General features: G+C 38.0%; 1 protein-coding gene across 3 annotated transcripts in view; it reads right to left on the reverse strand.

Moving 5' to 3' along the window:
* The window catches only part of UNC80 (unc-80 homolog, NALCN channel complex subunit), a 194,559-nt gene that overhangs the window by 77,689 nt on the left and 92,671 nt on the right, over positions 1–24,199 (reverse strand). For 2 of the 3 annotated variants that reach the window (XM_069467694.1, XM_069467685.1), the window contains exons 24-28: positions 22,217–22,352; positions 18,885–19,018; positions 14,008–14,173; positions 6,368–6,468; positions 3,921–4,121 (exon numbers count right to left, since the gene is read on the reverse strand). In XM_069467694.1, the coding sequence (XP_069323795.1) occupies positions 3,921–4,121; positions 6,368–6,468; positions 14,008–14,173; positions 18,885–19,018; positions 22,217–22,352 (738 nt within the window). Of the gene's footprint in view, positions 1–3,920; positions 4,122–6,367; positions 6,469–8,426; positions 8,631–14,007; positions 14,174–18,884; positions 19,019–22,216; positions 22,353–24,199 lie in introns of all 3 variants that reach the window. The other variant, XM_069467676.1, reaches the window with a different exon arrangement.

The raw sequence follows: 24,199 nt of genomic DNA on the forward strand, positions 1-24,199 counted from the left end.
CTCGAGGTCAGGAGTTCAAGACCAGCCTGAGCAAGAGCGAGACCCCGTCTCTACTAAAAATAGAAAGAAATTATCTGGCCAACTAAAAATATATATAGAAAAAATTAGCCGGGCATGGTGGCACATGCCTGTAGTCCCAGCTACTTGGGAGGCTGAGGCAGTAGCATCGCTTAAGCCCAGGAGTTTGAGGTTGCTGTGAGCTAGGCTGACGCCACGGCACTCACTCTAGCCCGGGCAACAGAGCAAGACTTTGTCTGAAAAAAAAAAAAAAAAAAAAAAACAAACCCTCAAGTTTGGGAGTGCACTAATATAGACTAACAGAACGTACAGTGAGTTCCTGAGCATTGAAATGTAGATTAGCAGATTGATCAGAGTTAGATGGTTACAAAATGTACTGGCTGCCACAAATATATTCTGCAAAAACCAATAAAAAAAAACAGGTATGAAATACCAATTGCTCATAAGGCTTGATTCTAATCAGAACGCTCTTTTATTCTTGATTTATTGCCCACTCTAATTTTCATTTTGGATCTGGAAATGTGAGCATTGTTCATTTAGGTGACAGATTCACAACAGGCAAGTGAAAAATATCAAGAGAGATAAAAAGAGCTTCAGCAGGAGGCTAGCATTTTGGAAATGAAACGTTTATCACAGAAGATTCAATACATCTTTTCAGCTCACCTCCTGAATGACTAATTTCAATGTGTTAAGCTGAGAAGGCACTTATTCTTGCTTTACTTTCCCTTTCCCTTGCAGAAATGTAAGCAACAGCAGAAGGTTGGTTAGCCTCTTCTGCGGCCTCGGGCTGGTGTCCTGGTTGAGCTAGAGTGGAGAGCACTCATGAAACACTCTAAAGCTAGGGTTCTACTCACTCATTCAATATTTATTGTTCCTCTGCTATAAGTGAGTGCTCTGTTAGGGTATCACACAGGATACAAAATGTGCAAGACTTCCTCAGTTCCCAAAGAGTCTAAAATTAAGTGGCAGAGCATGATTGCCCCTGTGCCATAGGATAGAATAAAGGCCTTTCCATGGCCCCACATAGTCTGGCCTCTATCTGCCTGTGCAGCCCCTCACGCTCCACAGTCCTCTGTGCTCCAGCCACGGTCCTTCGTCCTCACCTTTTCTCTCTGGTTTGGAAAATTCTCTATCCAATTAACATCTGTGCATTCTTCAGTCAAAGATCACCTGTCACTTTATTGGAAAGATTGTATTTTATTTCACTCCACAATTTCAAACCCTCATTCAAAAACTTTTGGTATAGTGAGCCTCTCCTTCGTTGCACTTATTGCTGTTGCAATTTTACATCAAGTTGGGAGGTTATTTGATTGATGCCTGTCTCTTACACTAGATCATGTACATCATATGAAGGCAGGGACCATATCTCTTTTGCCCATTATTCTACCCAGCACAAAATATAGGCTAGGTCCATAGATTCTTTTAAAAAGTTCATTGAACAGATGAATGTATGCATGAATGTATGGTGAATGAGTCAATAATGAATTGATTGAATGAAGAATGAGAAAAACACAAATAAAATGCCATTATAATTTAGGCAAAGAAGGAAGGAAGGAAAATAAAATTTATCATGTTATGTTAAATAAGCCCTGTGCAACACTTGAGGGATCAAAAAAGACTTCAGAGAGGAGATGGCATTTGAGTTGGATCTTAAAGAATGTTTGGAGGCTGGGCACAGTGGCTCATGCCTGTAATCCTAGCACTTTGGGAGGCGGAGGCAGGAGGATTGCTTGAGGTCAGGAGTTTGAGACCAGCCTGAGCAAGAGCAAGACCCCATCTCTACAAAAAATAGAAAAATTATCTAGGCATAGAGGCATGTGCCTGTAGCCCCAGCTACTTGGGAGGCTGAGGCAGGAGGATTGCTTGAGTCCAAGAGTTTGAGGTTGTAGTGACCTATGATGTCACTGCACTCTAATTGGGGTGACAGAGTGAGACTCTGTCTCAAAAAAAAAAAAGAAAAAAAGAAAAAAAAAAAGAAAAAGAATGTTTGGGTTTGGCTATGTATAGATTAGAGAGGAAGGTATAGTTCAAGCAAAGGTATAGCAGTAAGAACAATATATAAAGAACAATGAATGTTAATTTGGACTTACATATTTTTGCAGCTTTTAGCATGTATGGTTTTCTCCTGAAGCTAAGACAGTTTTTATATAAAGAGAGAACTTACACAAATGAAAATAGGTTTTCTTTGAATGCAGTATCATTTATGTTTGATATATGATATATATATGCATACACACAAACATATACACATCTTTTCTTTTTACATCATCATTTAGCAGTTTATTTGTAACCCACATTGATATAATCCTCACCTTCATTCCCCTTGGAATTTGTATAGTTTGAATAACATGAGATGCACTAGAGTCTAGTTAATAAAGCCCTAACTTTGATATTCCATATTGCTAAGTTAAAGTCTAGGTGAATATGTTACAGATGTGAACTACGGACAAGCACATCTTTCTGAGCTTTAATTTTTTCACCTATAAAAGAGGCAGATAAATATCTCTTGCAAAGGTTTGTAAGAGTCAAAAAGCACTTTGTCAATGATATGTACCTACCTTATATACACATATGCTTAGAAAAAATATTAAGAGATTATGTCCTAAAAGGTGAACTAGTGCACTGATGCAATACACAATTTTTTTTTCTTTAGGATCTTTTGTATTATCTGAATTTTCTTTAATGAACATATATTGCTTTCATAATAAAAAAGTTGTTATTGAAAAAATCCCTTTGTAAGTGCCAGAGCTTTACAAATTGCCACACAACTCAACTGTACATTTTTGCTCATATTCTCTAGTTGTTTGATGAATATATTATTGCCTGCCCCCTGCCCTAAGCCCAAATCTGGCTTGAAAACTCCTCAGTAGAAATATTCTCTGCTCTTTCTTAGTTTTTTTTTTTTTTAATAGAATATCTGGCCTACTATTGTGCCAATGGCAGGCACCTAATGAATGCTTGTTGAAATGAATAGGTGTTATATAGAAATCTCTTTGCAAAACCACTTGGGAAAAGCAGCTGCAGGGGCGGCCCACAGCATTCAGCTGGGTGTCTTGGCTGTCACGCCTGTTCAGGGGCAGCTGGGTAGTTGTCAGGGAAGTGCAGCTGAAGGCTTGGGAAATGCAATAGTTTCTAACTGACTCTGTTATTTGTGACCTGTTGGGCCATTTCTTGCTTGTTTCTTAATACATAATTGTATTAGTTTCCTATTGCTGCTGTAACAAATTACCACAACCCTTGTGGCTTAAAACAACACAAACTTATTATCTTACAGTTCTGGAGGTCAGAAGACTAAATGCTTGGCAGGGCTGGGATCTTTCACGAGGCTCTAGGGGAGAATCCATTTCCTTGTCTTTTCTAGCTTCTAGAGGCTGCCCGCATTCCTTGGCTCATGGCCCTGCATTACTCTGACCTTTGCTTCTGTCAGTACAGCTCCTTCCTCTGCCCTTGACTTTCCTGACCCCTTTTTGTAAAAAAAGAAAAAATTATGAAGACGCTTATGATTACATCGAGTTCACCAGGATAATCCAGATAATGTCCCCATTGTAAAAGCCTTGATCACATCTGCAAAGTCTCTTCTGCCGTGTGAGGTCACACATTCACAGGTTCCAGGGGCTAGGATGTGAATGTCTTTGTGAGGGAGGCATTATTCTGCCTACCACAATAACTTACTCGTCACCACCACCCCTATGCATTCACATTTATTTACAGAAATAAGACACAACCAGGGAAAGCATTTGTCTTTCTTGCACTCATCTTCTCCCTTTGTTCAGAACCACGCAAACCTGTAGCCTGGCTTGTACAATTGTAGTTGTCTGAAAATTTTTTTATTTCCAGAGGAAAGATTGTTAGGACATCATTTTCCCTATTATTGGTATATTATCCAGTGATCGTTTACTTACCTCTTTCTGTTTCTTGCCGCGGAGAGCCACGTGGCTGATGCTGCTGCTCTCTCGGAGGGAGTCCACGCTGTCTCCATAGAGCAGCTTGATGGCCCTGACCAGCCGGGCACAGGAACGGCTGTGGTGCAGGTAGCAGTGGGGGTGGCAGTAGTCAATGTGAGTACAGATGAAACTTTGCTGATTGCACAGCAAGATCATGACCTGCAATACAAACAACCCGGAGACTCAAAAAGGCAATCAGGGTACAGACAAATTTCTGTGGGGTGGAAAATGGAAAGTCAAGAATGTCAACTTCCCTTGATGGGACTGAAACCGCAGTGATGCAATAATTCCCACAGGAGAACAAAGAGTTACAAGCCTTTGTTCACTGGCCTTTTGTTCTCCCTCCATTCATACTTGATGGAAGGATCTCTTTGAAACAATAAAAAGTTAACAGATCTTCGAAAACTTAAAGCAATTATTGTGGAGTGTATGGTTTCCAAACATTTTGAAATGGATATTCTGAACTTAAAACCATATATATATACACACATATATATATTTTTCCAGCTAAATATTCATGTCAACAAATTAAGGAAAGAAAAACAAATTAAACTGAAAAAAGTAGAAGGAATTAATAAAGATAATAGCAGAAATTAATGAAACAAAAATTCAACATTCCAAAAATGACAAAACCAAAAGCTGGTTCTTTGAAAAGATAAATAAAATTGACAAACTCCTACAAAGACTGATCAAAAAAAAAAAAAGAAGACAACCTACCAATATCAGAATTGATAAAGGTACATCAGTATAAACCCTAAAGAATTTAAAATAATCTTGAGAATATTATAAATAATCTTTGTTAATATATGCGAATATTCAGATTAAAAGAAAAAATTCCTATCAATTTACCTAAACTGCTCCCAGAAGAAATAGAAAATCTGAGTGGTCTTAACTGTATTACATAAATTGACTCTATAATTTAAAACCCTCCTACAAAGAAATTTTTAGGTCTAAAAATATTCACCAGTGATTTCTTCCAAATATTTAAAGAAGAAATAACACTGCTCTTACATAAACACTTCCAGAGTGTTTATGTATGGACCACTACACAGAAATCTAAAAAGTATTATTGAGGGAAATATAAGAGGCTCCAAATAAATGGACGTACATAAATGGAGGGATAGACAATTATAGACACTGGAAGACTCAATATCATAAAGATTTTAACTCCTCAGTTTTAATTCACTTATATATTAAATGCAAGGCTGATATGGAAGTTTTTCTTAAGGGAAATTGACAAGGTGATTCTAATGAAAATGAATCCAGCCAAGAACAGACCAAACCATCCTGAAGAAGAAGAACAAAGTTGGAGAGCTTAACATTTACGTGAGCAAAAGGAGCCAGACACAGCGCAGTAGATAGAATATAATACAAATTCTATGCATTTCATAAACAGACAAAACTAATGTATGGTGTTAGAAGGTAGCATGGCGGTTATTGTAGGGGAGAGTAGTGACTACAGAGGACCTATGTATGGTTTCTAAGGTGTTGATAATGTTATTCTTAATCCGGCAGGGGTTACACAGGTGTGTTTACTTTGTAAAAATTCACTGAGCTGTACACATAGGTTAGGTATGTTTTTTAACGTGTAGGTTAGACTTCACTAAAAAGGTTACTTTAAAAACAGCTGCCTCAGAGGTTCCTAAAATCAGGCAATTCCGGTGACTACTTCCATATTGAAGATGCAGCACCGTATACTCTGAGGAGCATGATGCACCAGCTAGCCCTTACCTCACCCTGCCAGGAAGTTAGATTAAGTTCAGGGTGAATGGTAAGAGCGTGCATCTATGACAATAATGGCGGTGGAGTACCCTGCCAATTGTATGTCTCAGATTATGTTTGCTTCCTTACCTTTCTCCTTCTTCTTTCTTCACATCCAGCTCAAATCTTGAACTCCAACGTATGCCCTAAGTTTCCTTGGGATCCTTTCCTGCCTATGCCCTTTGAATAGCCCTTTGAGGTGTGACCTTCATCATCTTAGAGTATCCTTGTCCTGATTTACAATTTGATCTACTATATACCCAGGACTGACACCATGATATTGCTCTCAGCACTCGTGGTAACCTGTATAAAAACTGATGTTGATGGTGATGCGCCGACTGTGCCACTCAGGTTATCTTGACCACCAAGTCGGCCTGATCCCTTATGGTTTTCCCTGGCTTATGGTGACCCACAACCCAGCCATAACAGAAGACCTTTGTCTTAGTTAAGCTTAAATGAATACAATCCAGCATAACACCAATCCTAAAGAGTGTTGAGAGACTCAGCTAAAATATAAGCCTTTGCTTTCTCTTGGAGGCAAAATTGAATTGATGGTTTAGTGAAATGTTTTGTCCTCCCTCTGTGTATCCTCCCTAATGCCAAAAGAAATTGATCTCAGGGCTCTTTCTGAGATTCCTACTTACGTGAAGCCATGACATGTTTCTGTGGTAATTTTCCTCTGTGCCGGCATTACTCATTCCTTCTGGCTCAATGCTGGGCTCACTTGCACTCCAAGGACTCCCTTCTTCAAAAGAAAAATAACATGAAAGGTTTCAATGTTTGGTCTCCCTTGAGAGCATACTGGTATGGCATAGTTGTCCATGCTTTTGAATCCTAGGGCAGACTACCATGACCCAGTAGATTACAGGGCATAACACTGACTTTGTTGGCGGAATATTAATAGGAGCTGTTCCCTTCACCACCAGCTGAACTGGCAATTTCAAAGACATTTACGATCTCTGTTATGGTGGCTTCCATTTTGAGAGATGGGAGCAGAGAAAAAAAACAAAAACAGAGTCAAGTCCTTGAATTGCTGAGATGAGCCAGTTACTGGTTGAGTGTGCCCAAATCCATTCCAGACTGACCAGACCTCGCAGGTGTAGTTAAGTAGGGACCCCAACCCATCTGCAGTGGCCTCTCAGTGCGCTGCTGCCTCCACTGTTGCTGTGACTGCAGCTACTGCAATTGCTCTAGCAAACAGACTTTTCTATCAGAGCTATTTCAAAGGTGTGCAGGTGTCTCAGAAAAACTCAGGGAATTTGGAAGCAATTATGTCCAGTTGTGGACAACTCCCATGTCCAAACTCCTTTCTCTGGGAAATTATGAAGGAGACATCTCTCAAAAACTCACTACTTATTATACTATACAACATGGTTTTCCCTTGAATCTAAAAGCTTTTATGGGTCTTTTTAATGACAAAACAATGTCTCTAGGCTGGCTATTTTGACTCAACTGGTCAGGATAATTTGATCAATTCAAATAATTAACTACAATGCTTTTTCCCCAAAACTAACTGATGATAATGTTACAGCTTCAGACCTGTAACAAAAGATGTCACAGGATTTTTTTAATTGCCTCCTTAAAAAATAAGCTGAATCTTAAGTAATGCATAAATTAGCTATTTTCAAAGGCGAGGGTGGGTGGACGTAGAAACATTTCCTATTTTAAACTTTCTTTGATTAAATGTACTCAGCTTCTATTTCAGCAGACTCGATCAATAATTTATCCACATATATTACTGACTTTTGAAACTACCTACCTAGAAAGGACAGCTTTCTATTTTGCTTTTCATATAGAGGAGACTGGATGGCAAAGGGAATATGCTTTAACTTTTACCTAATCGTTAATGCCAGGCAGCTGGTGAGCTCTACCTACATGCCTACTTAATCTTTTTCTTGTCTATTAAGATGCTAATCAGGGCCAATATTTTGGACTAACGTATTTTGGGATTTGGAGTCTCTTTGGATCCTATAGTGACAACATACAACTCTAATGCTTTCCTTGTACATAAAGTTCATTCTTAGGTATTTTACACATTTTATAACCATTTCCTAATTTATCTGTAGAGCATTCCCACAGAGTAGGCAAGAAGTAAATAGAATTATTCCCACGGGATAGTTAGAGAAAACAAATCCCTGAGAAGTGAAATGAAAATCACTAATTGTCAGGTCAAGACAATCTTTCCTCTCTGACATTTTGGTTGATTTACTGTTAAATAGAGACTTTAAAATATAGAGAGCCGACTCCAAGGGAATTTCTACATTTGACTTAAAAGGTCCTGATCAGAAGATACGGATTTTAAAAAATGATCTCTGTCTTTAAAGTGTTTTCTTTCCCTAACACATATGCTATACCCTCGCTGCTCAAAACATGGTCTTTGAATCAGCAGCATCAGCTTCACCCAGGAAGCTTGTTAAAAACGTAGAATCTCAGATCCCCACCCCAGATCTGCTGAATCAGAATCTGCATTTTAACAAGACTCCCAGGTGACCCATATGCACATTAAGGCTTGAACAGCCTCGCTCTAGAGGGTGACCGGTGACTCTAGAGGGTAGTATGGCTTTCCGGCTGAATGAGTTGTCTGACCTATGGCTCTGCCCTCCATCTATTTATATGCAAGGAAATGGACTTCAGATTGTTTCAGGACTTGAGCCCTGTCTTCCTACCCCCCACGTCCCTGCACACCCCACTCCTCTATGTTACCTAGGTCAGTGACAGTGTCCCTGCTCTGGGACAGCTGCAGCTCCTCAGCCTCAGACTCTGAGTCCTGCCGTGATAACTTGCTGCTCTTTAAGCTGCCGACCCGGCGAATGCTGGACAAGGAACCCCCCTTCTTCACCTGGAAACTGCGGGTTCCTTTAATCTGGAGCAGGCGAGAACCTCCTATCCTGATCTTCCTGCTGGGAACTGTATTAAAAGAATAAAATAGGGCTTTTTCCCCTTTAGTTTTCCCCAGCCAGTGTTATATCCAAGCTCTCCCCAACTTGTCCCTGATCAGCCTCCTCTCTGTTGGCCTGAATAAGCAGCAGTTCTGGATAAGAGGCTCCTCCTGAGCCCTCAGTTGTGCAGGTTTTGTGAGGCAGGCAGGAGGCTAGGGCCACCAGGAAGGGCTGGTGCAGCTTCCTTCTTGGACACAAAGCTCATCGGGGTTGGGAACAACCTGCTCTCTTTCCGGCCCAGGGTTCACAAGCATGAGTGCGCCCTTGCAGCAGCAGCAGCTAGGACTGTTAGGACATTTAGATCCTGTGATTACTCGATTCGGTAGAACCACACACCGTCTGTTTTTGTTTTTCTCTTGAAATGGGACTTACAGAATTCTGAGAGCTGTCATGTAAACCCCTTCATTTTGGAATACCTCATTAAAAAATAAAAACAAGAGGCGCTTCTCTCTCCAACAGTCAGCAGTGGGTTCCGCTCTGCTCCTCAGCAAAGGCACTAAGTATCTGTTTTCACTGGGGTGCTTTGGGTGAGCATGAGTGTGAAATGGTTCCATTTTCAATGCACCTAGTGATCTCATAGCATCCTTCTCTCAGTCAAAAGGCTTGGTGAGATGTGAGGCGAAATGTTGCAACACCCTGAGCCAACCTTACAGTCTATGTGTACCAGGAAGAACATGCATTATTCATCTTTTGTGTTCTGGAAGAAACAGTGATCAGTAAGGAAAATAAAAGGTAAAAGAAACACATTTATACGTGAAGCCTATTTTTTAAAAAAAAAATCAAAAGCATTCTTATTTCCCATAGTCATATACATACCTCCTTCCTTTTCTTTTAAAGATTTGGTGTTGTCACACATTGATTTTATAAGGATGGGATAAATAAAATTTTCAGAGCTTAAAATCCATTATCAGGAAGGGGCCAGTTTTGTAAGCTTACCTTCTTAAGGGGTGAACACAATTTCTTACTAATTGTTTAAGGCACAGTTATTATCTTTAAAAGTCCCAATCAGAAAGTTTGCATTTTGTTTCTGGTTTCCTACCCACAGGAGAGTTAATATGTGACTGTGATAAAACTTGTATAACTCTTTAAAATGTTAGTTAAATGTATACTTTTAATGTCATATAAAGGAGCCCAGCAGAATTTCTGTTGAACAATGTGAATGTTTAATCTCTAATTTACTCTTGTGATTGAGAAAGACTAAAATTATCAACAGTCAGCTAATAAACGCCTCGTGGAGCTCCCTGAACACATTAAGTCAAGTTTCACATGTGGATGGAATTTCTTGCAACACAGTTAGACAACTTCCACAAAGACTATGAACTATAATGCTGTATTTTAATTATAGCACAACACCCACTGTATTTTTCAATATTATTTTTAGGCTTAGTTGAGACTTTATCACATATCTGAAGTATGTTTGAAACAGAATATAATTATCATTTTTAATGACTACTAGTACAATTTCATGTCTAAGTATTAATAGATTGGGAAGTAGAGAAAAAGATTAGAGAGATAATTCTTGCATTTTTACAAAGGCACACATTAACATTCTTTGCCTGATTTTATGAAACCTTTCAGCTTACGAATGCAGCAAAATAATCTCAAATTAATGTGATCTGAAAGAAATTTAATTCTGAGAATCTGTTCTACCACCAAAGATGATTAGAGACATCCTACAGCACTGAAAATGAGGGCTCAGAATTATGGCATTGGTTATTTACAAGGGGAACAGCAGTTAGAATTCAGATTTGGTATTGTACATGAAAAACATCAGTGGAGATTGTACAGCACTGAATTTTAGCTTTTATCTCCATGACAACAAGAACTAGTATGCAAGTGAACCAAATTCATCTAAATTGGATAAAACCTCTTTCCCCCCTTTTGTTTCACCCTGCACTGTACCCATTAGCAAGTCCTGCTGGCTCTCCACTTCAAAATACCAACAGGACTTTGAAAGTCCAATCCCTTCTTCCCGGGAATAACGTAGCTACCTAACTGCTCTGCCTCTCCCCCCACTCCCATAGCTCAAGTCCTCCTTTAAATGCATAAAAACACACATTATACCACTTTTCTGGTCAAACCTTCCAACAGCTCTCGGACACACTTAAAATAGAATTTAATTTCTAACCATACCTACCAGACCCTGTTTGCATTTTGCATAACATTCTGACCCATTTCCTACCACACTTCCCCCAACTCATGCTGTTGCAGCCACATTGGTCTTTTGCCCTTCGTCAAATGCTCCAAGTTCATTCTTGCATCAGAGCCTTGTTCTCACTGTGCTCTGTTTGGAGATTCCTTCCCCGGCCCTTTGCATGACTGGCTCCTCCATGTCACGCAGTTCTCTGCTCAATGTCAACAGTGGGGGCCTTCCCTGACTCATCCCCTCCCAGTCCAGGTCACACCTTTGACCCTGATTTGTTTTTCTTTGTATCAGTTATCTCCACTTAAAAGTCTGGTATTTTATATTATCCACTAGTATGTGAATAACTATTAGTTATTAAGCATTGGTTAATATAAGTGAAAATACATGTGAGAAAATTTTCCTGTTCATTGCTGTATTCTAGGAACCTGTGATAGTTCCTGGCATACAGTAGGTGCTCAGTAGATGGGTCGAATGATTAGACTAGTAGGTGTATTTTAGAATACCAGTTTTAGTTTGTATTTGGGAATATTGGTAAAATGATTTGACAGACCCTGCTTGGGGGTTTTAGGCATACATTTTTAGGTCTAAGGATTATTTCACTTTAGTTTTCCTTGGTAAAATCTGAATTGTCCTCCAGTTGTTTATTTCTAAAACTTACATTTTTAGGTTTTATAAAAACAAATAATATAAAATTTTAATAATCTTAGCAGGGTCCCCATCATCTCCATTTTCACATTGGCTTTAGTCACTGATATCAGTTTGTCAAGCAGATTAAGGAATATTTAGGAATCTTTGGGAAAATTTTTGCCAATTGATTACGAACATTTTAGGGATATGTTTTCATTTTACTTATGGTTTCAGTTTTCTTTTCTTCATTTATTAAACAACTTTCATATATTAACTTAGCCATTTAGTGAGGAGGAAAAAATACTAAGCATTTGAGTGTTTGAACATTTAAGGCAATTTACATAAACAATCATGAAATTAAGGTGTCCTTAAAAATTAATATTTTATTTTTAAACGGGTATAGAATTTGTTCAAGTTTAGCCACGCCAGTGTTAGCAATTTTTATTTGACGACTTTAAATGGTAATTAGCGAAATAACTTTGAATGGGGGAAAAAGACTGCCTTCTAAATTAAAATCCCTTTGGGATCTGTTTAAAAGATAGAATTTTCTCATCGCATGCAGGTATCCTTGTCTGAAGTAGTCATATTTGAAAAAATACTGATTTGATGCTTTCCATACTCAGGAATTGCTTAGCACTTGGCTCATCCTTCCCATAACATTATTAGCTATTAACTCTTAAAATGTTGTAATATTCTGATCTTGAAATACTCAAATTTTCCCAATGTATATCTATTCCTTACAAGAATTTAAGTATTTTGTGTTTTCTATATTCCTATATAGAAACAGCCCCGTATATAGGGCTATTCCTTCTAAGAATCATTCATTCATTAAGTTATCCAATATTTATTGAGTCATTGTTTATATGACACTAGAAAATACTTCAGTGCATAAAATCATCTTTGACTCTTTTAAAAAAGGTGCGAATGTTCTTTTAATTTACAATCATTAGAAAAGCATTGAAAGACAATGGAATTTAAGAAACAGCAGAATCAGATAGTGAAGCTGACAGTTTAAAGGAGACTCTAGAAAGCAACTTAAAACTTTGCGATCTTTAGTTCATAGTTAGGATTTTCTATGTGGGTTCTAATCTATATCTCATGATATAAAAAATAACAATGACAAAAGTTATTTGTTATGTGCCTACTATTCACCAGGTCCTAAGTTTATGCTTTCCTTGTGCACTGTCTTATTTAAAGTTTTCAGCGTTACAATGCAGGAGGTGTCATTAACCCAATTTTACAGAAAAGAAAACTATGCTTAGAAGGTAAGTAACTTGGACAAAGCCACGCAGTGAGTTACTATATTTCACCCATTTTGAGATGCACAACTTTTTCAAATTTTAACATATCTGAAATAAATTGAGATTTGTCATACAATCGATGATATCTTAGGTTCGCTACTGCAGTAGTGATACCTTTGTTATTGCTTGGGTCCATGTGAACATCTAAAGCACCAGCAGCAAGATATACAGAAGGGGAGCCAGTGTCTTTGACCCCAAGGAGCCAAGTGGTAGTGAGGGGTGGTAGAGTGGGTGAGACGGTAAGTCAGATGTGTTTCCTGAAGAGAGACTGAAGGTGGGCTAACTTCATATAATTTGCAAGTTGGCTTAATCAGCACAAATAAGTTTACTCCTTTTATGAATCTATTTAAGAAATGATCTATCACTAACATTCTGATGGCATAAAGGACACTATCATAAAGAATAATATGGACATTGAGAAGTCTGTTGAAAAGTGATTAAGAAATTTGAACTCCGGGATGGGCGAGGTGGCTCACGCCTGTAATCCTAGCACTCTGGGAGGCCGAGGCGGGTGGATCGTTTGAGCTCAGGAGTTTGAGACCAACCTGAGCAAGAGTGAGACCCCATCTCTACTAAAAATAGAAAGAAATTATATGGACAACTAAAAAAATATATATAGAAAAAATTAGCCTGGCATGGTGGCACATGCCTGTAATCCCAGCTACTCAGGAGGCTGAGGCAGTAGGATTGCTTGAACCCAGGAGTTTGAGGTTGCTGTGAGCTAGGCTGACATCACGGCACTCTAGCCTGGGCAACAGAGTGAGTGAGACTCTGTTTTGAAAAGAAAAAGTAAAAAAAAAAGAAATTTGAACTCTGAATTGAAGATGATTTAGAAAAACTTTAACCAGTTTATTTTATTTGTATATTTTTGGTTGCACAAGAATGATATATAATAATAATAAAGATCTATATCTAATTAAATCTGAAAGTCCTCTTTCAATAAGAATAAAATACAAGCTAAGCAATAAGAAATTATTGCCTAAGAGTTGAATTGGGAGTGTTTTCCCTTTCTTATAATGATGGTTCATCTTACAGCTGACGGCACCTTAGATGCAATGGGCTATGGAGAGTTGCTGAGCTGGAATTAGAAGCCAGGTCTCTCTGACTGCAGAGTCGAACCTCTAACTCGTACGGTTTCCTATGTCACTGAGCCTACACCATCAGTATTATATGGAGCCAAAATTTGGGGCACACAATTTTCTAGATAAGATCCCAGACCCAATATCTTATGAGAAACCCTGAAACATGAAATAACCCTTGTTTTTCCATACCTTTCTTCTCCTCAACACCTGCATCTGATTTGAGGGTGTGGCTGCTGCTGTGGAGAGAATCTTTTGAGTCTTCGTTTTCATCCAAAACCCCAGCAAAGCTGATCTTCCTCTCGTATCTGTGGCGGTCCAACTCAGGGTCCAGACGAAGTCTGCAGCTCTCCAAGTCCTGAAACGCCAGTGAGCAGCATGTGAGTGCTGGCGTCTCCCCAGCACTGCACTGGCCTCGTGGCAAGTCTCCCTCCACTCTGAGTTACGTGCAACTGCATGCAAACAGCCAAATTCCTTTCTCTAATGCCAATTTTAGACTGTGGCCACAAAAACCTAATCTTGAATTAAAAAATAAATAAAATCTGCTCTAACTTATAGTTTTTTCCCTTATCCTGAGATACTTTACCTTCCAGTAGCATAGACCTTGTTCCAAATCTGGAACCAGCTTCCTCACCTTCTATCTCTTTGTCCACAGCTTTGGCTGCATCTTTGGCCTTTATTAGTTTATTAAATAATCATGCATTAAGTATGAATGTGATAAGTCCTGCATGATAAATAAAAATCATTCTTTCCCTAAAGAAACTCGGAATCCCAGAATAGAAAGTGAGAAGGCAAACTGGTGATAAATTCCAAGACTGAAAGCTTAGAAATAAGACTTAAAACTGTGGTTGGCAGAATAATGGCCCCCCCAAAGGTGTCCATCCCTGGGACCTGTAAATATGTCAGTTTATATGGCGACAGGGGCTTTGTAGATGTGATTAAGCTTAAGGACCTTAAGATGGGGATATTATTCTGTATCAGCTAACTAAGCCCAATCTAATTTCACAAATCCTTAAAAGTGGAGAACTTTTCTAGCCTGTAGTCAGAGGAAGATGTGACTATGGGAGAAGGATGAGAGAGATATGTTACTGGCTTTGAAGATAGAGGAGGGGGCCACAATCCAAGAATGTAAATGGCCTCTAGAAGAAGAATAAAGGGCAAGGAAACAGATGCTTCCCTAGAGCCCATAAAGTAAGGTAACCTGGCCAGCACCTTGGGTTTAGCCCAGTGAGACTTGTCTTGGACTTCTGACATCCAGAACTACATGATAATATGTTTGTGCTGTTGTAAATAACTAAATTTGTGGTAGTTTGTTACAGCAGAGATAGAAAACAAATACAGAGGTGATGTTTGAGTTAAGTCCTGAGGATTAAGTAAAGTTCGCTTGGTAAATAAGTGGAGAAAGGCAATTCAGGCTTAAGAAATCTCACGTGTGAGGGCCAGAGGCTCCAAAAAGAATCATACATTAGGGGAGTCTTTTACTCCCTTCTAGGAGGACCTAAGTATAAGAGGGGTTCCATCACTCTCTGCTGATGAACAGAATGATCCCATCCATACAGTAATGTAAGCCTTGGGTGTATAATTATTATTTTTTCTTCTTTTCTTTTATTTTTTTTTCAAATTTCAGAGTATTACGGGAATATAAGCATTTTGGTTACATATATTGCCTTTGTACCACCCAAGCCAGAATAATGGCCAAAACACATATAAAAAATTGCTCACCATCTCTAATCATAAGGGAGATGCTAATCAAAACCACAATGAGATATTACTTAACTCCAGTGAATGGCCTTTATCAAAAAGTCCCAAAACAACAAATGTTGGTGTGGATGCGGAGAGATAGGAACACTCAGACACCACTGGTGGGACTGCAAAAATGGAGATACCTCAAAGAACTAAAAGTAGAACTACCATTTGATCCAGCAATCTCACTACTGGGCATCTACCCAAAGGTAATTACTTAGTAGAAGTTTAGCCTATGAGGTCCCAAATTGAAAATTTGACCTGTTCTGTGAATAGAGCCTTGTTCATCCTAAAGATCATATTTAATTATTAATCTATAAAGTACTTTTGGAGGACATGAAAAAATATATAAAATGCTAACTTTATTTTTATACAGTATTTTTCTAATCATGACATCAGATTCAAATAGATATGCAAAACAAAAATATTTTTAAAAACCTAGTTTGCACCAAGATTAAGATTTTATGCTTTTGATTGTCATCAGTGAAATGAAATTTTAGACTCCACATGTTTATTCTTTTCCTTTTGGATTAAGAACAGAAGTTACACTTTGATACTCAGAAAATTAAATCACTTCTAGAAAAATACAGGAACTACATAGGATCTATTTTAGCATTGTCAAAAATATTCTAGGAATGTATTCCTAGAATTATAATTGTTTCCCTGAAATTAACCCCTTTTAGGAAAAGAAAATCTACTTCCCATTGTGGTAGCCAAACTTAATTAGGGAAGTGTCTTAGTTGGGGACATAAAGTAATAATATAATAAGTCCAATTCTCAAAAGTAGTTATCCCTTACAATTTCTTCTTTTATCTGCTTGTCAAAATCCCACCTAATCTTTCAAAACTACATTCAAATATGACTTCTTCCAAGAAGGTTCCTTGGATCTTTCCTGTCCCTTCTTTGGCCAGCCATAGCCCTCTGCTACTTTCTCAGGGCCACTCATATTTTGCTTCAGTAAATAGGTTTTACTGTGTTAGTTCTGCTGTTACAAATATATTCAACTCTGTACCACCCCCATCCCTACCCCTGCAACCATCACACAACCTTGCTTATACTCTACTCTCAATAAATATTCATCAGTTTAATCTTGGTATAAACTGTGTTTTGCTTTTGATTTTATAACTGAATCCAGCTTCTGTGTTTTACTTCTGATTTTATAACTGAAATCCAGCAGTATATTTTTTATACCTTATTTTTAAAAATCCCCTTGGTACAGTTGGTACAGCCTCTAGTGCAATATTTCATAAAAGCATCTAGTATTATGCTGTTTTCTCTAATGAATGAATGCAGACACACAGAGATCTCCTTACTGCCTTCTTCTTTATTATTATGAACTCATCTCTGCATTTGATGGGAAGTACTGTTTTTATTCCATGGTGCTTGGTCATTGTCTATTGGTCTCACTAATTCAATTGGGAAACATTTTAATAGACCAGCAGTTTTATATTCAAAATTATATTTTAAAAAATTCCTTTATTGTTCTCAAGTTTGGAAGACAATATTTAGAGAAAAAACTTGATTATTATGCTGTTTTAGACTATGAATCATATAAAAATGCTGCTTTTTCCTTTTTTTAGACATAATTTATTTGTATGGTTTACAAAAAGAGTGAATAAAAATGCTGCCAGAAGTTGTTTCTTTGGAGGAAAAAAAAGCACATTAATTAAGTTACATTTAGGGATCTATCTGGGAAAAATTGTTTAGTTGGTAAAAATATATTTTTAAAAACATTTTAATGCTTTTGATATAATTTTTCCTTTTCATTTATCTCCACCAATCCAGTGGCTTCCTGAGTTTTCCTGACTTTAGCCATGAAATAACTGTGGTTAAACAAATTAACTTTTGTTTTAATTATTGTACTTTAAGTTCTTTTGCTGTCTCTTCCAAATTCTTTATTTTTTGTCACCATGGATCAAAATGGTGACTAATTAAAATCTGAAAAGTTAATGGCAGATATACTCTGTGCTTTCATGAAGATGTCAATATAATTAGCATGTTGATCGGGATAACACTGGGAGAGTCCTGCAGATCAGACATTGTACTATACTTGACTTTAAACTAAACACATGTGCTGAGTGGTAGCCTTGATTTGATTTTATAGAGTAGTCTCAGTATAACAGTGAAAGTGGTAATTTAGAAAATTAAAGGCCCAGGTTAATATGAAATTACATAATGGCAGGAGAAGGAACTTCCTTCCAATATCCTAATGGTACAGTTTCACAGTCCAAATGTGGGTAAGTTTCCTTAAAAACACATGTTTTGCTCATAAGTATCTCTAACTTTAAAATATCCATTTTATGTTTTCGGGTGTGAGGAAACAGGCTTCCTAGAACACTGGAAACCCAGGGGCAGAGGCGCTGCTCAGCGACACCAGGGCGCTGACTCTTTCACCTCTCCCCTGCTCCCGCCCGGCATGGCCTTGCTTGGGGTAGGCCTCCCTCATGCCTGCCGAGCTTGGTTTAAATAGCAAGAGAGGTGGTGGGTTTTAAAGTTCACTTAAATGGAAGCACATCAATTGTTAGTGTAATAATTTTTCTGCAAGAGTCATATTAGCCTTGTGTAAAAGGAAATAAAAGAATTTCTCTGGTTCCTCAGCTCTGGCTGGGTGATGCCTGTCATGAAAGAAACACTGGAAACTCCGTGTTCATTAGAGAACTAAGGGCCAGGGAGAATCGGCCCCCAGGTGTGCAGGGGCGCCACACACCCTGGGGGCAACTCCTGGTTCTAACACAGTATTTGTATCCTTGGTTAAATAAATCAGGCCCTGAGGGTACATTGTACCTGAGTGTGCATGTACATGTATGTGTGAGTGTGTGTGGGGGGTGTCTTCTTTCTGTCTATCCACAATTTATAAGAAATACTACAAAAATAATATATGTTTAGACACTAAACACTGAAGTCTTTTCACCCATAATTTAAATGAGAGCAGTCATTGGAAGTGGAAGCATATTTCTATATAGATTTATGAGCAGTCAGTACCAAAAAAATCTGTTGGTGAGTTCTGGAAACATTAACCATAAAATTCCTTGTACTTTGCAGAGTAAAGGAACCTAAAGACCATCAGGTATTCACAGCATAACTGACAGTGATCACATGTTGTGCTCAGTAGTGTTATCTTTAGTGATTTCTAGGTCAACTTTGGAGTTATTATTTTTAGTAAAGAAAAGAGTATTTCTTTTTATGTATGAAAATCCCTTGGTTGAATTTTTAAATTATGTGATACAGTGGCCATCGGGCATTTAGAAAAACTGAATACTGGAAATTGAGTCACATGTCTGGCCTCTCCAAGCAGCCTGGTTGTCAACATGCAAGCTTTCTCTTACCACCAGAGGCTCGGTACGAGGTCTGGGCAGGCAAGAAAAGGTCTCCCGCAGGAAGGTGGTAATCTCCAGGAGAAGCTGGCACGCTGCCATCTTCAAGGCAAAGGGGCAACCGCATTTAGAGGGGTTCACGGTACCTATGGAACAAAAGAGTTCTTTCATAAGAAGACAAACCAGTAAAACATACAGAGAGGCACAGTTTGATGGACATAGCTACACATATGTAAAATCAAATTGCATATGAGAATGTTACCTATACATGTCCAAAATCAAATTACATGTGAGGATTTTACCTGTGTAAGCTCAATTTACTTATTGTCTCTAGCATAATTTATGCATTGCCATACATCTCTCTCTTCCTTCGTTTTGTCATTCTATAAAGAATGCTTCAGTATTACAATATCAGACAAGCAGAACTAAATTATTTTCCTTAAAGCATCGTAGAGTAATAAAATGCAGCTCCAACTAAACTAGAAAGGCTTTTAATGAAAACAGAAATGGAAAATAATCTTGCAAGATTTCCACATTGCTACTCGGTCAGATTTAGACTATGTACATGGCAAGAAACTGGATTTGGAATTATAAAAATCATATCAGCTCATTTCATGAGGGATGTCTGTTTTGATGTTCTGAGGGCAGTGAAGTTTCAGCTCTAGTCCAGATGTGTTTGTGCAACACAGACAAGACATACTTACCTGATCATACAGTTTACACAAGCTAGCCTATTATATTAAGGCACAGCTACACTAGAAGTGTGCAAATATTTGTTTTGCTCTGAAGAATATTGGTCTTTGAATTAGTAAAACATTGTCTCAACCATAGGCCAACTAGTAGATTTTGCTATAAACACAGATAATGGCCAAGGTGACATCATAGTAACTTTTAAAATTCTTGGGATTAATTCTCAGATATGTATCATCACAAATAATACAGAAATGTACTGATTATTTAACAGTGTTCAGAAAAGATCGAAGCCATGTCGAGTTCTGTCTCTCATAAAAGAAAGAAAATAGTTACCTATTTTGAATGAATCAAGTCATCAAGTAATCACTGTATCATTGCATGTCAACATTCCTAAAAATATCTCTAAAATGTTTCCTGAGTGCTAGGCTTCCTTAATTGAATAGAATACATGTTTCATGATTTCAGTTGACAATAGGTAGAAATTATGGTCTTTCTAAAGATAGCTAAGCTATTGTTTCCTCATGAAAACCATTATTTTCTCTCCAGAGTTAATATGTGACTGAAGACTTTGCCTCTCATTAAGAATGGAAAAGAAAAACTTCTGTAGAATTTCCAGACCAAAAGTTTCTTGCACCATAATTAGCTTTTAAATGCAAGATGAGCTATATATTGACTTGGAAATGAAGCTAAATCAGACATATCAATCTTAGATTTAATGGAAGCTGTATGACTAAAAATTGCCTGGATGTGCAAAACTTTAAAAAAAAATAATAATGAACACTAGACATGCAGTATCAACCTCTGGGTCTGTCCTTTTATTCTTGAGGTTATTATCCAGAGTCTTCCTATCAGTCCTGTAGACAATGAACTTGGTCTTTGTCCAAGCTGTCTCATGGCTATCACATGAAATATCCTCTTAGAATGCTCAGGATTTTAGTTCTATGTGGTTTCAACAAAAAAGCTGATATACCAGGCATAGCATATTGGTAAATGATACTTATGTGGTCTACTGGAGATTCAAGTTTGTTTTGGCCTAGGAGGATGCATCCGTTTAACGTTGGTTCAGCACCTCTGTGTTCTTAGAGTCCCTGGAAGATACAAGGTGGTTTGTGGATGCCTTCTGGCTAGATGGGTCTTATGGCAGGCCTTCACTAGCTTCTGTGATGGCCGGATAATCCTCAAGTCTGCCTCTGGATCAGACTCAATTCCATAAGGCATTCTAAGACTGTCTAGACTATCTTTGGGGCCAAGTTTCATCATTATGCTGGAAAGACTAATGTGAGAACTTGGTGTTTTGTCAACAGTTAAGTCAAGAAGATTTTCTCTGATTAGATAAAATCTCAGAAGGGACAAAATGATTAAAAAATGCCAAAAAAAATCCTGGCCGGGCGTGGTGGCTCACGCCTGTAATCCTAGCACTCTGGGAGGCCGAGGTGGGTGGATCGTTTGAGCTCAGGAGTTCGAGACCAGCCTGGGCAAGAGCGAGACCCCATCTCTACTAAAAATAGAAAGAAATTATATGGACAGCTAAAAATATATATAGAAAAAATTAGCCGGGCATGGTGGTGCATGCCTATAGTCCCAGCTACTCGGGAGGCTGAGGCAGTAGGATCGCTTGAGCTCAGGAGTTTGAGGTTGCTGTGAGCTAGGCTGATGCCACGGCACTCACTCTAGCCTGGGCAACAGACTCTGTCTCAAAAAAAAAAAAAAAAAAATCCTTAGTATGAAAGTGGAAAAGAAGACCATAAGGGTTTTCTTTGATTATTATTTAGTTTTGTTCAGTGTTACACTCTATCCATCCTTTTACAATTCAAGGATGCAGTAGGTTTGGCAACACCAAATGAAGGACAAACCTTCAAATATAACCAGGGAGCTGGAATGTCAAACCGCAAGGGAAGGTCAAGAGGAAGAGATTTCACTATTTTCACCATACAAAGATACTAATTTTATAACCATAACTGGAATTTTATCCTCCATAAAAGGCAGTGGTACACATACACACAAGCTTGTGTGGTACAGAACACACGTATGCACAAAATGGTGTTGGAGAAAGATGTGACAGGAATCTGTCTCTACTCTTCTATGATGGGTCTCAATTCTAAATCTTATAAATATATACAGTACAGCAGGCATTCACAGTTCTGCAACCTCTGAGTATTTTAATATTTAAATTTCATGTTAAATGCTATAATATAATTTTTTAAATATTTCAATATTTTAGTCATTTGGAAAGCATTTCTTGTTCAATTGTACTTGGTCTGACTTTATTTCCTAGAACAATAATAAAACACAAAGCCTAAAAAAAAATCTCTTCTGATATAGTAATTTCCCACAACTGTATTCTCTCAGAGAAGCCTACTATTAAACTTTGTATAATAGCAAGGGTTAGAGACTAAGACTAAAAAGTAATGGGTGTTCCACACTGTCTGTAGCTCCTTGACCCTGTCCATCTTCTTCTCTCTCTGGTTCTTGCCTTCTTGTGTGGCTTTATGCACATGCTTTACATCCATGCATGGGGAAAGGGGGAGAAGGTGCAGTGGAGAGACATGGGAAGGTGGTAAGAATGTGAAAGAGGAAAGAGAAATATTAAGTGCTCCTAAAGCAGAGGTTCTTACAAGCAGGGGTTCTTGTAGTAAAGGGAGTCTCCTTACTGTCATCTAAAAAGTCTTCCTCCTCATCCTCCTTTCTCAGTCTCCTCTTGGTTTCCTCATCGTAAATGAGACCCAGCAGGTTGGCTGGGCTCTCGCTCTCCCCGTGGCACAGCTCATTCAGTCGGATGCCAATTGCCTACCACAAGGAGAAAAAAGAATGAAACGTCACAAAGTATATCGGACTCTAAAATAGGCTTTCACATTACAGATGACATAATCAACCAATTATTTCCACATAAGTGCCTCTGGATGCCACAATGTTGTTTCCACCATATTTGCAAATATGAAAACTCAAAGATAAAAGAAATTTGCTAGTATCTCCACAGTCATTTAATCTAAAGACTTGTAGAAATTGGAATGACAACTTTGTATACTTGTACAAATATTTTTTCTTAAAATATTTCCATTTACTCAAAGGTTATTTATTTTATAGGTCTGAGACAAAGAAGTATGCAGTTGTTTTTAATGAAGCATTTTGTTGCAGTAAAAAATAAGGAGGCACAGTTCCTCAGAGTGCTTCTGATTATGCTATTTTATGGGAATGTCACTGTCATGCTAATGAGTTTGGAAGTTGGCAAGAATTCTGTTGCAATTTTATTTCTATCTGCCATTATGTATGTACTTATTGGCTTCTTTTATAGACTTTGTTCCTCCTTCCATGATACTCTATGAGTTAGTAAGAAATGCTTTTCTTTTGGTAGAGGACCCAACAATGACATTAGAAATACGACTTTTAATAACTTAGCACATGGACAATACTGGCTTTTACACGGTATTCTTAGAACCAACACCCTTGTTTTTCTGAATCATCCCATACTAGTGTCTGACTTTTCAAAAGGAATTTTCCACAAGAAGAGACGCAAAACACTACCTCTATCTAATTCCTCTGACATGCCAACCATCTACTGTATGCAACAACGGAAGAGACATAGGTTTAGGGAGGAGAGTCAGGGAAAAAGTTAAACTCATCATTGAACTTGGGGTTTGACGGTTTTGTTACTCTGTGCTTTAGTAAGAACAAAATTTCAGTTAGCTTTTTAGTTTCCTCCTGCATTATACTTTGCAAATATTTAGAAAAATTACTAAATTCTGGGCATGTAAGAAAATATATTCACTACTGGAAACCAACATACAAAGGTATGATCAGAACTCTTTAAATAAAAAGACATTTTTGAATGTCTTAGGTATCTATCTGGAAACAAAGAGGTCTCATTAAACTCTGGAATTAAGTGAGGAGCTAAAACCCAGGAAGCAAAAACCATGCCGATGAGAAAGCAGTATAGAAAGATAATGCAGGATATGAAAATTTTAGCTGCTAACTTGAGAAATTTTACATAAACAAAACAAAACATAAAAACAAAACCACCACCACAACACAAAGCCTGATCCTGATGCTACTATTTTAGAGACTTCTCCAAAGGAGGAGATACACAATTTCGATACTGGAATGGAGATCACAAACCAGATAGTGAAATTAAAGAAAAAAAAAAAAGTTTCTACATCGATCCTTCCAGGATGTTGTAACTAAGCAACTTAAATTAAATCCACAGTTTATAAAGCTTAAAGAGTTGCTCAAAAGTGATCTTGTCTGGTCTAATAATAAATGTCCAAGTAATAATTTAGATCTCTACGTCTCATCCAAGGCTAGAAAAATGCCTTGGGGCTATGCTAATTCCTCTTTTCCCTCATTCAGCAAATATTTACTAAGTGAGGCAATTTGTTAGGTATTAAATAAAACACAAAGTTGTATAAGTTGTTATAGTAGTACACTCGTACCTTTTTTCAATGTGCCCTAGTAGATTGTAAACCCGTGTACAAAAAGATCAGTGTCTGGCAAATAGGAAGGTTAGGGAGGTTGAGAGACCTGCTCAAGGTTGCTCAGCAGATGGTGAACTGGGTTCAAACACCGTGTCTGACTACCTGTGCCTGTGTTCTTTCCTTTGATGAGCCTACAGTCTATTGAGGAGGTAACAACAGACCAAA

The sequence above is a fragment of the Eulemur rufifrons genome, chromosome 1 (assembly GCF_041146395.1).
Source record: "Eulemur rufifrons isolate Redbay chromosome 1, OSU_ERuf_1, whole genome shotgun sequence".
Lineage (NCBI taxonomy): Eukaryota > Metazoa > Chordata > Mammalia > Primates > Lemuridae > Eulemur > Eulemur rufifrons.